This window comes from Typopeltis vanoorti, chromosome 2 (assembly GCF_054136105.1).
Source record: "Typopeltis vanoorti isolate ZY-2024b chromosome 2, IOZ_Tvanoo_1.0, whole genome shotgun sequence".
Taxonomy (NCBI): domain Eukaryota; kingdom Metazoa; phylum Arthropoda; class Arachnida; order Uropygi; family Thelyphonidae; genus Typopeltis; species Typopeltis vanoorti.
In genome coordinates this window covers 162,644,953-162,659,568 of record NC_143550.1, presented here as the reverse complement: position 1 = coordinate 162,659,568, position 14,616 = coordinate 162,644,953, and the positions used below count along the sequence as shown (strand labels likewise).

Here is a 14,616-nt window from a genome sequence, read left to right as displayed (position 1 = left end):
TGTTTCCTGTTGTTAAACACCAAGACTTGCAACTGTATGTTAATGTTGGTAGAAACACTAAATGGTACACTGCCATTTTGGTATTCTGGGCGATTTCTTTCTTATCTAGGAGTGGCCCTTTCGTTGCACAGAATAGCTTTGTTCCCCCAGGTATCCTGTTGTTAATTTCTGTGTCTAGTCTACCATCTTCTTATATATATAATCCCAAGTATTTAAAGGAGTAGACTTATTCCAGTTGATGGTTCTCTATTTTTATTATGTGTTTTGGTTGGTTTCTAGATATGATCACTGTTTCAGTTTTATTTATATTTATGGTCATATTCCTTTTCTTTGTTTCTTCATACCAAATGTTGATGTTGTACTGCAAATCTTCAGCTGTATTTGCTAGAATCACTACATCATCTTTTCTTTCAGTTTCCTGTATCCTAGGTGGAACTTTTTTGTTTTTTGTTTGGCATGCCTTTAAAATTTCATACATTAATATAATGAAGAGAAGAGGGTTGAAGATACAGCCTTGCCTTACTCCTACATTTGTTTCAAATTCTTTTGATCTATTATTACAGGTTCTAACATGATTTGTGATGCTTTTGTAGAGGCTTTGTATGGCTGCTATTAAGTTATCTTGGATCATGTTTTTTTTCTTTAATGTTTGCCATATTAATTATTATTATTATTCAGGCCTCCACGGAGTCAAAAGACTCATCATGGAAGTCCTTCCCAAGAAACACAAAGTTTATCAAGAATCGTTGAGAGGAGGTCCCCCCTAAGAAATACAAAGTCTATCATACCACTACTTAAACTCATTGACCGTTCTCGCTCTCACCACTCCATCAGGCAATGCATTCCATGGTTCAACCACCCTCCATGCAAAGAAACCACTCCTCACCCTCTTGCTCACAGTTTGCTTTCGTAACTTCCAGGGATGGCCTCTTGTCATCAATCCTTCCTGCTGTTCAACCAAGTGAAAGAACTCCCCAGTGTCAACCCTGTAACCTCTCAACAGTTTAAAAGTCTTAATCATATCACCTCTCCTTCTTCTATCCACCAAACTCTGCAGTCCACATTCCTTCAGTCGATCCTCATAACTATCATTGTACAGTCCTGAAACCATCTTTGTTATCTGCCTTTGTACCCTTTCCACAGTTAATTTATCCCCTTCAAATCCTGAGGACGAAATCTGAGAACAATAGTCCAAGTGTGGTCTGATCATGGTCTTATACAATGGAATGATAACTGTTTTATCTCTACAGGTCAGCATCCTTCTCATTATTACAGCAATTCTCTGTGTTACCTTCATCACCTTTGCAAGATGTCCCCTAAATTTCAGGTTTCTATCAATCATCAACTCCAGATCTTTTGTCTCCCCTACTTCCTCCAGTATAACTCCTCCCATAGAGTATGCAGTTTCCCATCGCTGTTTCCCAAGCCTTACACTTTGCTGCATTAAACTGATAATCCCATTCATTTGCCCGTCTATCTAGCTTATTCAAATCCTCTTGCAGAGCTGTCGCATCTGCACTATTACTAATGATCCTTCCCAGCTTCACATCATCTGCAAACAACTGAATATCCCCTTGCAATCCACTGACAATGTCATTGATATAAAGATTAAAACAATATAGGTCCCAGTACTGAGCCCTGTGGACCCCACTTGTAACCTTCTGCTTCCTTGAAACTGCCCCACCATACACAACTCTCTGATACCTATTAGACAGCAAATCCTGAATCCAGTTGACCAATCTGACATCCAGACCCATGTGCTACAACTTAAATATCAGCTTATCATGTGGCACCCTGTCAAATGCCTTCGCTAAGTCTAAGAAAATGGCAGTATATGCCTTTCCCTCATCTAATGCTCTTGTAACTTTATCATAAAAGGCTAGCATATTGCTAAAACAAGACCACCCCCCACAGATAACATTACCCTCATCTGCCCAATGCTGTATATGGTCCCTCACTACTTTCTCCAAGATCTTAATAACTACTGATGACACATAAACTGGCCTATAATTAGACACTTCCAGTCTGCTACCACCCTTATGCAATGGCACTATCTTACCTTCCTTCCATAGGCACCTTTCCCACAGCCAGACTTTCATTGGAAAGCCAGATCAAAGGCACTGTCAGTTCCCTAGCACATTCTCTCAAAACTCGTGGTGAAATACCATCCAGTCCCACAGCTTACTGACATCCAGAGTACTCAGTATTTGAAACACACTCTCCTCCTGTACCTCTAAACTTCGAACCTGCCCTATTCCTCTAGCATTAAAACTGACTCCTCCAGGATGAAATACTCCAATAAAGTTGGAGTATTTCATCCTGGACAATTTTACTATGAACATTTGAACAATTCTACTATGTCGTCTGCATCAGTCACTCTATTCCCATTTTTATTCCACAATATTGGAGGGCGCTAGTGGGTCAGGCGCTACGAACGTGCTTTGAAGAGCTCCTGATTCAGATAAGTTTTACTAGGAATAATTAAGTATATATGCGTAATTGTTTAAGTAAGAGCGGCTGTAAACGTTGTACGCTACCGATAGTATTAGTGTGGGGTTTTTTTTCTTGCTTAAACTAAATACGAAAACGTTAATATTAGACCTAGTAACCTGCAGAGAAAAAAAATGGCGGCTGCATTGTCATTCCATGATTTTAATTTGGATTTCAGTAGGTTCGTTAAGTGTGAGGTCTGTTATATGTATTCCTTCGATTACATAAATGATTTGTGGATGTTTAGTGCGGATGGAAGAAGGGTGTGTGCGAAATGTGACCTGAACGAGGAATTGATGAATGCGAATATGAAGTTGATGACAGAAAGTGCTAGTACCGATTGTGTCGTGAGTGCACGTTTGAAAGAGAATGGCGAGAAAGACAGGCGAAAAAATGTTAAAAAATCAGGAAAAAAGAAAAAGAGCGATTTGACAACCGTAACGGATGTTAAAAGGGACGAAAGTGAGGCGGAAAGAAACGAAATTGAGAGAACGAATGAAAGTAGAAATGGCGTGGTGCAGAAACCGCAAGTAAAAAAAATCGAAAGAATGAATGATAGCGAAAAAAGAATGACTGATGGCGAAAGTTGGACGCATGTTGGAACGAAAGTACTGAACCAAAGAAAGATGAATGACAGTAAAAGTGAGAAGAATGATAGCGAAAGTTGGACGCATGTTAGTCCGAAAGTACGGAAACAAAGAAAGATATGTGAGAGTGAAAGTGAGAAGAATGACAGTGAAAGTTGGACGTATGTTGGACCGAAAGTACGGAAACAAAGAAGGATGAATGAGAGGGAAAGTGAGAAGAGAGGGTCGAGAGTTAGAAAGTTAGAAAGATTTAATGATAGAGTGAATGTGTCACGAGGTTCAGAAGGTGAATTGGATTGGATGAAGCAAGAAATGAAATGGATGCGGAATGAAATTAAGAGAATGCAGGTCAAAACTATTAAAATAAATCATGATGGCATGAAAGAGTTAACAAAAGATGAGCGAGTGGCGTTGTATGGCGACTCCATTATTAAAGGTGTGCTAGAGGATAAAATGCACAAGGTATGTTTTCCAGGCGGTAAAATGAGTAGAGTGATTGAGGCATTGAACATGAGGCGGGAACGAGCAAAAGAGTTAATTGTATTAATTGGAACAAATGATTTGAGAGAGAACAAAGAGCATGTCAAAATGAATGTCAGGAGACTGCTTGGAAAGATAAAGGAGAATAATGTGACAGGAAGCGTGGTCAGTGTGTTGCCTAGGTATGATTGTGGTGAAATGAGGCGGAGAGCAAGGATTATGAATGATATTCTGGCTGAAATGTGTGAGGAGATGGGAGTACAGTTTGTTAATGTGTGGAATGAGTTTGAGGGACGAAGTGAGCTGTATGGGAGCGATGGACTGCATTTGAGTGGTTATGGTGTGAGTCGCTTGGAGAGACTGCTGCTGGAAGGTAGAGATGTGAATAGAGAGAATGAATCAGATCAAGAGGGGAGTGATGTGGAAGAGCAGGAGAGTAAGACAGGAGAGATTGAAGGAGCGGAAATGAATGTGGAAGTGAGTGGTATGAGTATAGATAATGAGAGAATGGGTGTGCAAGAGGAGCAGGGAAACGGGGAGGCTCAGGGTGGACAGGGATACACAGCGTGAGAAAGGTGGATGCTCCAAGAGGAGGTGAGAGCATGTGTAGGCAGGAAAGTAATGGGATGATCAGGGATCAAAAGGAAACAGATGGAATTGCAAAGGGTTCTAAAATGAAGAAGCAGAAAGGGAAATGGCCCCAGTCCAGCATGGAGAGATCACATCGAGTGAGTGGTATCAGTGGAACTAGCTGTAGATCCAGAAATGAGTTGTTGTGTTTGTATACCAATGCTAGAAGTATAAGAAACAAGGCGGATGAAATGGTTGCACTAATTGCGTCTGTGCACCCAGAGATTGTCGGAATAAGTGAGACATGGTTAGATGAGGATGACATCCTGACAGGAATAGAGATGGAAAGGTATGATGTGTTTCGTGAGGATAGAAGGAGTAAAAAGGGAGGGGGAGTGCTATTGATGATAGAGAAAGAGTTATGTCCATACAAGGTAGAGATGCAAGGGGGAAATGGGGCCAGTGGTTTTGAGGCAGTATGGTGTGAGATAGAGGTGAATAGAATCAAATACTTGGTGGGATGTTGTTATAGACCTGGTAATGTGGATGGTGGTGATAGTGAAATGTATAGTCAAATAAGCCAAGCAAATAAGAAAAGGGTGATCATTATGGGTGATTTTAATTATGGCAATATAGACTGGAATGAAGAGATAGCAACTGGAAGTAAAGAAAATGAGTTTCTTGAGTTTTTGAGGGATAACTACCTCAGACAGTATGTAACAGAGGGCACAAGAGGATTAAGAGTCTTGGATTTGGTCATCTCATCGGAGGATGTAATTATCAATGAGGTATCAAATCATCCACCAATTGGTGAAAGTGACCATGAGGTGATTACTTGGGTGGTTGCCAGCAGTGCAAGGACCCCTGTGAAAAAAGGGTATATGTGGAACTACAAGGGGAGTGATTATGAAGAGCTCAGGAGACAGCTTGCAGGTGTAGCATGGAATGAGGAGTTCGCTGGAAAAGAGATCAATGCAGCTTGGGGGATTTTCAAAAAATATTTAGTGGATGCAATGTCTAAATGTATACCACGGGTGAGAAGGTTAAATAAGTTAGGTGTGAGATGGATGAATAAAGAGATTAAGCATGCAATACAGAGAAAAAGGGCATTGTGGAGGCAGCATAAGAGAAGTGGAAGTAACCAATTTCATGAGTTCTACAAAGACCAGGCAAGGAGAGTGACTTGGTTGGTGAGAGTAGCTAAAGAGAGGTATGAACAGCAGTTAGCTAATGAAGCTAAAAAGAATCCTAGGGAGTTCTTTCGATATGTAGCCAGCAAAAGAAAGAATGATTATGGAAGGATGACATTGATTGGAGGAAATGGTATAAAGACAGCTGTTGCAGAATGTGTGGTGGAGATACTTAATGAGCAGTTCATAAAGATCTTTCAATCTTGTGAATGTGACTTCATGGAGAGATTAAGAGCAGTTGATGATGGGGAGGAGAGACTGACTGTAAGTGAGCAAGAGGTGTTTGGGGAGTTGAGTAAACTAGATGTAAATAAGGCTGTGGGACTTGATAATATATCACCGCGTATTCTGAAGGAATGTGCCAGAGAGTTGACACCTGCCTTGACATATTTTTTTAATACGAGTCTTGCACTTGGTCAAGTCCCTAAAGAGTGGAAGGAGGGTAAGATTGTGCCACTTCATAAAGGAGGTGATCGAACTCAAGCATCAAACTATAGGCCTATCTGTGTGTCGGGTGTTGTGGTTAAGTTGTTGGAGAAGCTTGTGAGAACTAGAATCCAGAGTTGGGTTGACAACAATGGTATAATCTTTGATGGACAGCATGGATTTGCTAAAGGGAGGTCGTGTTTTAGTAATCTACTTACTTATTACAATAAAGTGACTGCTTCCTTGGACAGAGGAGAAGGATACACAGTAATATACTTGGATTTCGCAAAAGCTTTTGATAGAGTGCCTCATGATAAGTTGACAGTCAAACTAGAGCAGATGGGGTTGGATATTAGATTAGTGCATTGGATTGGAGACTGGCTATCTGATAGGTATCAACAAGTTGTGTATGGGGGTGCAATATCCAGGAAAAGGAAAGTCACTAGTGGAGTGCCTCAGGGATCTGTTTTAGGGCCATTACTATTTAACTTGTATATTAATGATATTGGCGAAGATTTGGATGGAGATATTCAGTTGTTTGCAGATGATGCAAAGTTGGGAAGAACCATAAAGAGTAGTGAAGATGTTGTGGCCTTGCAAGAAGACTTGAATAAATTGAGTGATTGGGCAAGCAAATGGGGGTGTGAGTTCAATGTTGCAAAATGTAAGGTTTTAAAATTTGGAAAACAAAGATGGGATGCAGAATTTATGCTTGGTAAGAATATATTGTTGGAAGTAGAGGAAATAAGAGATCTGGGAGTGATAGTGGATAAGGATCTAAAATTTAGGGGTCACATCGCCAAAATTGTGAAGACAACACAAAGACTTCTGGGAATGATGAGGAGGACACTGACGTGTAGAAGTAGGGAGATTCTTGTTCCATTGTATAAGGCTTTGATTAGGCCACACATGGACTATTGTGCCCAGATTTGGTCACCTGGTTTTCAGAAGGATGAAGAGATGTTGGAAAGGGTCCAAAGGCGACTGACTAAGGTCGTTTCTGACCTCTGGAATGTCGAGTATGAGGAAAGATTGAAAAGATGTAATTTGCAGAGACTAGTGGAGAGAAGGAAGAGGGGAGATATGATAGAGACCTACAAATTGGTAAGGGGTTGCTATAGGATCAATGGTGGAGAAGTTCTACAGCGAATAGTGGGAGATCAGGGGAGAACCAGAGGTCATCCCTGGAAACTGTATAAAGAGGGTGTGAGTAGGGGAGTGAGAGGCAGGTTTTTTTCGTGCAGAGTTGTGAATGATTGGAATGCCTTGCCTGAGAGTGTGGTGTCTGCAAGGAGTTTGAATGTGTTTAAGACCCGGTATGATGAGATGTGTGTGAGATAAAAGGACCTCCTAGATGAGTCTTTGACTCCATGAGGTCTTGTTTAATAATAATAATAATAATATATCATTCTTCCACAGTCATTTCTCCTCCTACTGGCCACATATCTAAAAAATTCCTTAGGATTTTCTTTGGATCTTAGGGCTAATCTCCTCTCATATTCCAGTTTAGTCTTCCTTACCATACTAGTCACTCTTCTGGCCTGTGTCTTATACTCTTCATGCATCTTCTCTTCACCTGTCTCCTTATATCTCTTCCGCAGCCTCTTTTTCGCATGCAATTCCTGTTTAATATTGTTTGTCATCCACTTTACTCCAAATTGTGTCCTCTTGTTCACTCTTGGAATACAATTTATCATTGCTGCTAACAAATATTCTTTCATAATTTCCCATGCACTAATGATATCCCAGCCTTCCAATTCCTCCTTCCATGAAACTTCCCCAAGTTGACGTCTTAGACTATTATAATCACCTGCCTTATAATTCCACATACGTTCCCATCTGTTTGATACTCCTGCATGTATATTCATTTTCCAAGTCAAAACCATATGGTCATTCTCTACAACTGGTGGGAGAGATGTCATCTCAGTTATTATCAACTCCTCTTATGCTATAACCAAATCCAAAACTCTTGATCCTCTTGTTCCCTCTATTACATGTTGCCTAAGACATTTGAGAATTCTAGAATTCTCAAATGTTTCTCAAATTCTCAAACCCTCAAGAATTCTAGACATTCCATTCCCTTATTGCTACATGCATCTTCCTCTTCCCAGTTTATACTACTGTCATTAAAATCTCCCATAACAATCATTCTTCTTGCACTTGCCATACTCAACTCTCTAAACATTTCCTGGTCCCCACCCTCTGTACTCCTGGGTCTGTGGCAACATCCCACTAAATATCCTGTCTTGCCCACCTCTACCTCACACCAAATGCTTTCAAAATCATTAGTGTCACTGCCTTCCAAAGTCTCCACTCTTAGAGTATATAGGTCGTCACTTATCATAAGCAGTACTCCACCATCACACTTTCCCTTCCTATCCTGCCAAAAAATGCCATACCCAGTGATTTCTATTCCTGTTATTATATCCTCTTCTGTCAACCATGTCTCAGTGATCCCAATGATTATTGGCCAGGCTGATGCTATCTGAGCCACCAATTCCTCTCCCTTATTCCGGATACTCCTGGCATTGGTATATAGCATATAAATGCCATTGTGTCTATACCCATATTAAGTGAATGGAAACTCAGTCAAAGGCCTTTTCGAAATCTATAAAACATGCATGTAGTTCTTTTCCATATTCCAATGTTTTTTCTGATATTTGTCTAAGACTGATAAGATCCTGCATGTTTCTATTTTTCGAAAGCCATATTGCATTTCATCCAGTGTATCCTCTATTTGGTTCCTAAGCCTCTCTTGTAAAATACACGCACACAATTTTCCCGGAATTCTTAAAAGCGAAATTCTCTATAGTTGTCACATTTGCGGTTGTCTCCTTTCTTATATATAGGGATTATTACTGCTACTTCCCAGTGTTTGGGAATAATTTTCTTTTTCCATACAACATTGAATAGGTGTAAAAGAAATTTTATGGCTTTCGTTCCTAAATTCTTTACCATTTCTGGTGTTATTTGGTCAAGGCCTGCTGATTTGCCCAGTTTTATTTTATTTATTGCTGCTAACAGTTCATTTGCATGAATTTCCTCACTTTGATCTTCTATTTTGCTTGCATGCCTTGCTTAGGGTTCTATTTTTTCCATGTCCTGCATCTGCCAATAATTTTTGGAAGTACTGTTTCCATCTTTCCATGTTGTCTTCGGAATTTGTGAGTAACTTTCCATCCTTATTTTTGATTAACTTTATGGGGCATTCTTTCTCTGACTTCATTCTTCTTAAAACATTATAGAATAGTTTTTGGTTTCCTTTAAAACTTTGTTCTAAAGTATGTCTGAAGTCTTACCAGCATTTTCTTTTCTCTTCTTCCACTAAGGTTTTAACTTTATTTCTTTGGTTGTTGTATAGTTCTCTATCAACCTGTAGCTTCTATGTGATATATATCTCTTCCACAAAGCTTTTTCTTTTCAATTTCTTCAGTCCACCAGGGTGTTTTATGTTTCTTCTATTTATTATTTAATGATACATCACAAATTTCTTTGCTTGTCTCTAGAAGAAGTGTTTTGAACCTGTACCACAAGCTTTCTACATCTTGGTCTTCATATATCTCTTTTTCTACTTCTTTCATCTTCTCTTCTATTTTACTCTCATACTCAATGGCTGTTTCTTCTTTCTTTAGTTTGTAGTTCTTTAATCTTAACGTTTATTTCCTTGATACTTTTTCTACATTTTTCAACTTTTATTTTATGGATTGTTTCCAATACTAATAAGTAGTGGTGACTGCCTATTTCAGGACCTCTATAGACTCTTGCATGTTTTGTATACTTCCATCTGATTATGATGGCGTAGTCAATTATAGATTTTTCATTTCTACTGGGCTCTTCCCTGGTAAACTTATGGATTTCTTTATGCTTGAACATAGTATTAGCTATTATAAATTATTTGTGAGGCAAAGATTTATTATTCTTTCTCCATTATTATTCCAGGTTATTTCTCCTTGTGATCCCAACACTTGTTTCATTTCCTCATCTACTTGATTCTCTACCCGGCCATTGAGATCTCCTAGTAGTATGCTTTGCCCTTGAACTTCAATTGTTTTTTGTAAGAGTTTGAAGAATTCATCTTTAATTTCTTTACTAGCATTATCATTTGGGCCATATGCAACAATTACAGTGAATACTTGGTTATCTGATTTAAAATCTATAGTGATTGTCAACAACCTTTCATTTATTAGTTGTCATTTAGTAATATATTCTTTGAGATCTGGTTTAATTATGCAAGCTACCCCTTGTTTTCCCCATTCTCTTGGATTTACCCCTGAATAGAAAAGTATATATCCATCTTTCATTTCCTACAACCTTGACCTTTCTTTTTTTTGTTTCTGTGACTGCTAGCAGATCCAATCTTGATTTTTTAAATTCATCTATTAATTCATTTTCTTTTCCATGTAGACTTTTAATGTTCCATGTTCCATATCTCATGTACCTTTTTCCTCGCTTTGTCATTAACCATTTAGGCAGTTCGGCTATCTCTTTGTTATTTCTTTTAATAGGAGAGTCACATACCATCCATCTCATGCATCAGACCATGATTCCATCCTTCTGAGCATTATTAAAAAAACTTTAAAATGCCAAGAGAAAGATGGTTAAAATAATCTCAGTTTCCCTCAGATTAATTGAAGAAATAAATCAAGACAGTTGAATTCATGTCAGCAAATACTGTTTTTATAGCAATGCCAGAATAAACAGTTTCTTACTGATTGCCTCAAAATGTCAAGAATTTAATAAATGATTCTCTTACTGACACCAAAACAAATGTAGCATGAAAAAAAATATCTACCCACCATCCATATATGCATCATTTTTCACTATGCATAACTTGGAAATGATAAACAGTTTGTGAAAAGACAAGGCTGGAAATAAAACAATACTTTAACTATGATCTTTATAGGTGAAAAATTCTATTCAGGAAAATATGAAGAGATAAAAGATGAGCACTTATTTTTAAATTAAGCCCTACGAATTACTGTAAAAATGGAAATTCCATATGAGTATGATGGAGTTTTGAATGCAGACTTCTCAGTGGAGGATTGCATATTGCATCTGACTATCAAACTGCACAACCTGCCATGGAAAAAAAATCAATATCAAGTGTCACTTAATAGTGATTTCATGACACTTAATTGTGTTGTCACTCAATTTTCTTTGGATAAGAACTTCATACTAAAACAATAATAGAAGTGCAAAGGTTATTAAATGAGCTTTCAGAGTGCATTTAACAAAAACTGTACATCCAAATATTCCTGCAGAGAATCTCAAATGCTAATAGCCAGAAGTGATGACAGTGAGAACTAAGTACTATATTTAAATTAACACTCCATTATTATTATTAGACACCTTCCAGGGAGTCCAAAGACTCATCGAGGGAGAGTGTGCCAACAGCATCGAATGATTTGCCCCTTCTAACTACTAACTGCGCTCAAACTTACTTAACTGAGCCATTAGTAGCAGAGGCTCTACCAATCTACCAACCTTTGCCGGCATTATATTCTTAATCATAGATTATATTCTTAATCATTTTGGAATTAAACTTTCAATTTACATATCAAAATTGTACATATGTGATGTTCTATAATACAGTACAATGTAGATTTAATAATCTTCAGATGGTTTGGCACAATCATCAGAAACTAATGTATGTACTTATATAAGTCAAGAACTTTTAAGCACATTTGTTCAAATTCCAAATTATTTAATAGCTTAAGGATCATATATGATTAACATACTAACCTTCATGGCCAGAAAGCTGTACCCAGTTATTTGATCTACTCTTCAATATGATATCACTGGCAGGAGCTGTCAATTCAAGGGCATTCTAAAAAATAATACAAATTATTATTATTATTATTTGACACCTCCAGGGAGTCCAAGAGACTCATCGAGATAGGGCATCTACTCTACAACTCTGTCTCTACCACTCAATCCACCAACTACAACTACCATCATCATCTACACCAGGGCTTCCCACACTGTGTTCAGCGGAACACTAGTGTTCTGCAGAAGGTGAATAAGTGTTCTGCGAGAAGTTCTCCCGGAATTTGTCATTTTAGTTTTCTAAGCATTTTTCATGAATAAATATTTTATAGTAGAAATATTCTGTGGAGAATAATATTCATGAATATGTCAAAAAGCTCAGACCCAGAATGCCTAATAACATCTGTGTAGCAAATGTTAGTGACCAAGCCATGTATTTTTAAACGTGGAAGTATTCATGAATTATCATTAATTTTCACACATCGAAACCTTTCAACATTTGGGAAAGGGAATACCACTGTTTATGACCGGTCATAAAAATTGCCTGCAAGTGAATTATAACAATGTGCAGCGTATCCTCTGTTCTCAAAACTGAAGGAAATAACGTCTGTGTAGCAAACGTCAGTGACCAATCAGCAAGGAAGTATAAAGAAATTTTTTCCACTAAAATTGAAGATCAAGGTAGTCTGTATCCGGTTCGCAAATCTAGTAATACTGAATACTTTCTTTGCAAGTTCATATTGTAGGGTGAACGTTTCAAAACCATAGTGCCATGATTTTTTTAAAAGTAACAGGTCTATAGATTTAAATTTTAATATGAATAAGAGACAAGGGACTTTAATTTTGGTATTAAGAAATCTCTTATTGAAGGTGTTTGTGATGCAACAGACAGTGAGCCATCCACCACCAGCCTACAACGTGATCTCAAGGATGTACGAAAGGAGGAGGAAAACTACTAGCACACAGGAGAAAAAGTCTGCATTCACTCGTAAGTACTTATAATAATATTATAAATTTTTTGTGATTAGAATGGGATATGTCAATGAAAATCAGCACAAATTAATTTAATGATGTTTATTTAATTGATGTTTAATTATTAATTAATCAATTATTAATAAAAATCAGTTAACAATTATTTATTAATTAATACATTAAGAAATAATCAAGGTTAAAATTTCAGGATTTGTGAAGTGTTCCATCGTAGGAGAAGTTTGGGAAATGCTGATCTACACCCATCTACTGCCCACCACCACCACTGGTATTGTCACAGACAATCACAAACATCCATGCCCACAGCGGTATTATTCGAACCAGCAGCCTTTTGGCTGGAGAGTGGATACGCTAACCACTCTGCCAACCAGGTCAGCAACAACATAATATAACAATAACAAATACAACATAACACTTTCTTTTAACTGTTTGTCAGCTGCAACTTTCTTATAGTTTTAAATATTCTTGTCAATCCATTTCTAAGTTTAATACATGGTACCAGATTTACTGGGAAGCATTTCACATATCTGCCTTGAGCAGCAAATGTTTTGATGAATATGCTCTGAAATGCTCACAGAGGGATGATTTATTAGCTGCACATGGGTCATAAAAGCTGGAAACAGACAAATAACATAATCTAAGCATGCAGAAATAGTTTTTTTTTTTTTTGATACTGATCCCATGCATGAAAGGTCAAAATATCTATAAACACATCCATGCTGGAGATGGGGAGGGGGATTGAAAATTGGTGAGAATTGAGAAAGAAGTTAATTGACATTTTTCTTGAAGCTGTTTGGCAACTCTTCATAAGGAAGACTGTTCTGGAGAGAAGCATGTTCAGAGTGGTGTATGCAGTGGCAATGAGAAGGGATGCTGGGTAACTGTTGCTTTCACAGGCCCACCAGAATGTGAAGGAATGATGGTGGCCAGTTCAGCAGAGCATGAAAGTACCTACAAAAAATAAACACAGTACTAAAACTTTGCATCTGGGAGATAAGGGTTGAATTGAGTCTTTAAGGAAGAGAGGGTTCATCTATGAACTCAATCGCTCTCCTTTGAAGAGCATCAACAATTTTTAGGGAAGTTTTAAGAGCACCATCCCAAACATGGAAGCAATATTCTAAGGCTAAGAAGATTTAGAATTTGAATAGTGTTAATAGCTGCATGGGTGAAAAATAGTCTTGAGAAGAGAATGAGCAGCTTTTTTAGATGGTTGAGGTTGTATTTAAGAGAACAGGAAGTCTTCAGGATGCTCTGAGTAAAAAGTGGCACGTGCAGGTGACAAGGTTTCCACAGCAGTTCCTTTGATCTGTTTGCAGAGTTGGTTTCTGCAAATGAAATAGCCTAAGTGTATGACAAAGTCTAGTAGACTGACACAATGTCTGGAGGAAACTCCTTGAGAGAAAGTCAGTAATAAGAAAAATAAGGAGGATTTAAAAACTGACCATGATGTTTGTAGGCTGAAGGACAAGGTTAATTTTTGTCAGGAATTTTGAAAGGCTTGAGTGTAGCCTGTACGGGGTTTAAAAGATGAGCTAGAAATTTTGGCTAGCCGATAAGTGGGAGCGTCTATGCAGTCACACTTGTGTCTAAGTGGGACTCCTCCTATGTAGATTTTTGATAAATGTGGAGCTACTGAAATTGAGGAAGTGGTTGTGCCACTGTATAAAGCACTAGTCAGACCACACTTGGACTATTGTGCTCAAATTTGGCCACCTCATTTTCAGTGTGATGTGGAAACATTGGAGAGGGTCCAGAGACAAGTGACTAAGATAATATCAGGATTTTGAAATGCTGCCTATGGAGAATAGTCGAAGACATGTGGAGTGCAGAGTTTGGCAGATAGGAGGAAAATAGGTGATATGATAGAGACATTTAAGATAATGAGATTTTATCAGATTAATCCAGTGAGAGGGGAAAAACCAGAGGCCATCCATGGAAGCTAAAAGAGTGTAATGAAGAGGGGGTGTGAGGAGAAGATTTTTTATATGAAGAATTGTCAGTGAATAGAACACATTACCAGAATGTGTTGTTAGTGCAAGAGTATTAAGGATTAAGATTCAGTATGATAAACATGTTGTCAATTAAATTACCTCCCGCAACGAGTCTGCCAACTC

At 38.0% G+C, this 14,616-nt stretch overlaps 1 protein-coding gene across 1 annotated transcript in view; it reads right to left on the bottom strand.

Annotated features, from left to right (window-relative positions):
• Window positions 1-14,616, bottom strand: part of LOC150109589 (inositol-trisphosphate 3-kinase homolog) — a 308,848-nt gene that overhangs the window by 126,161 nt on the left and 168,071 nt on the right. Inside the window, exon 3 of the mRNA XM_090409129.1 lies at window positions 11,486-11,570. Coding sequence (XP_090265255.1) covers window positions 11,486-11,570 — 85 coding nt within the window. The remainder of the gene's footprint in view (window positions 1-11,485; window positions 11,571-14,616) is intronic.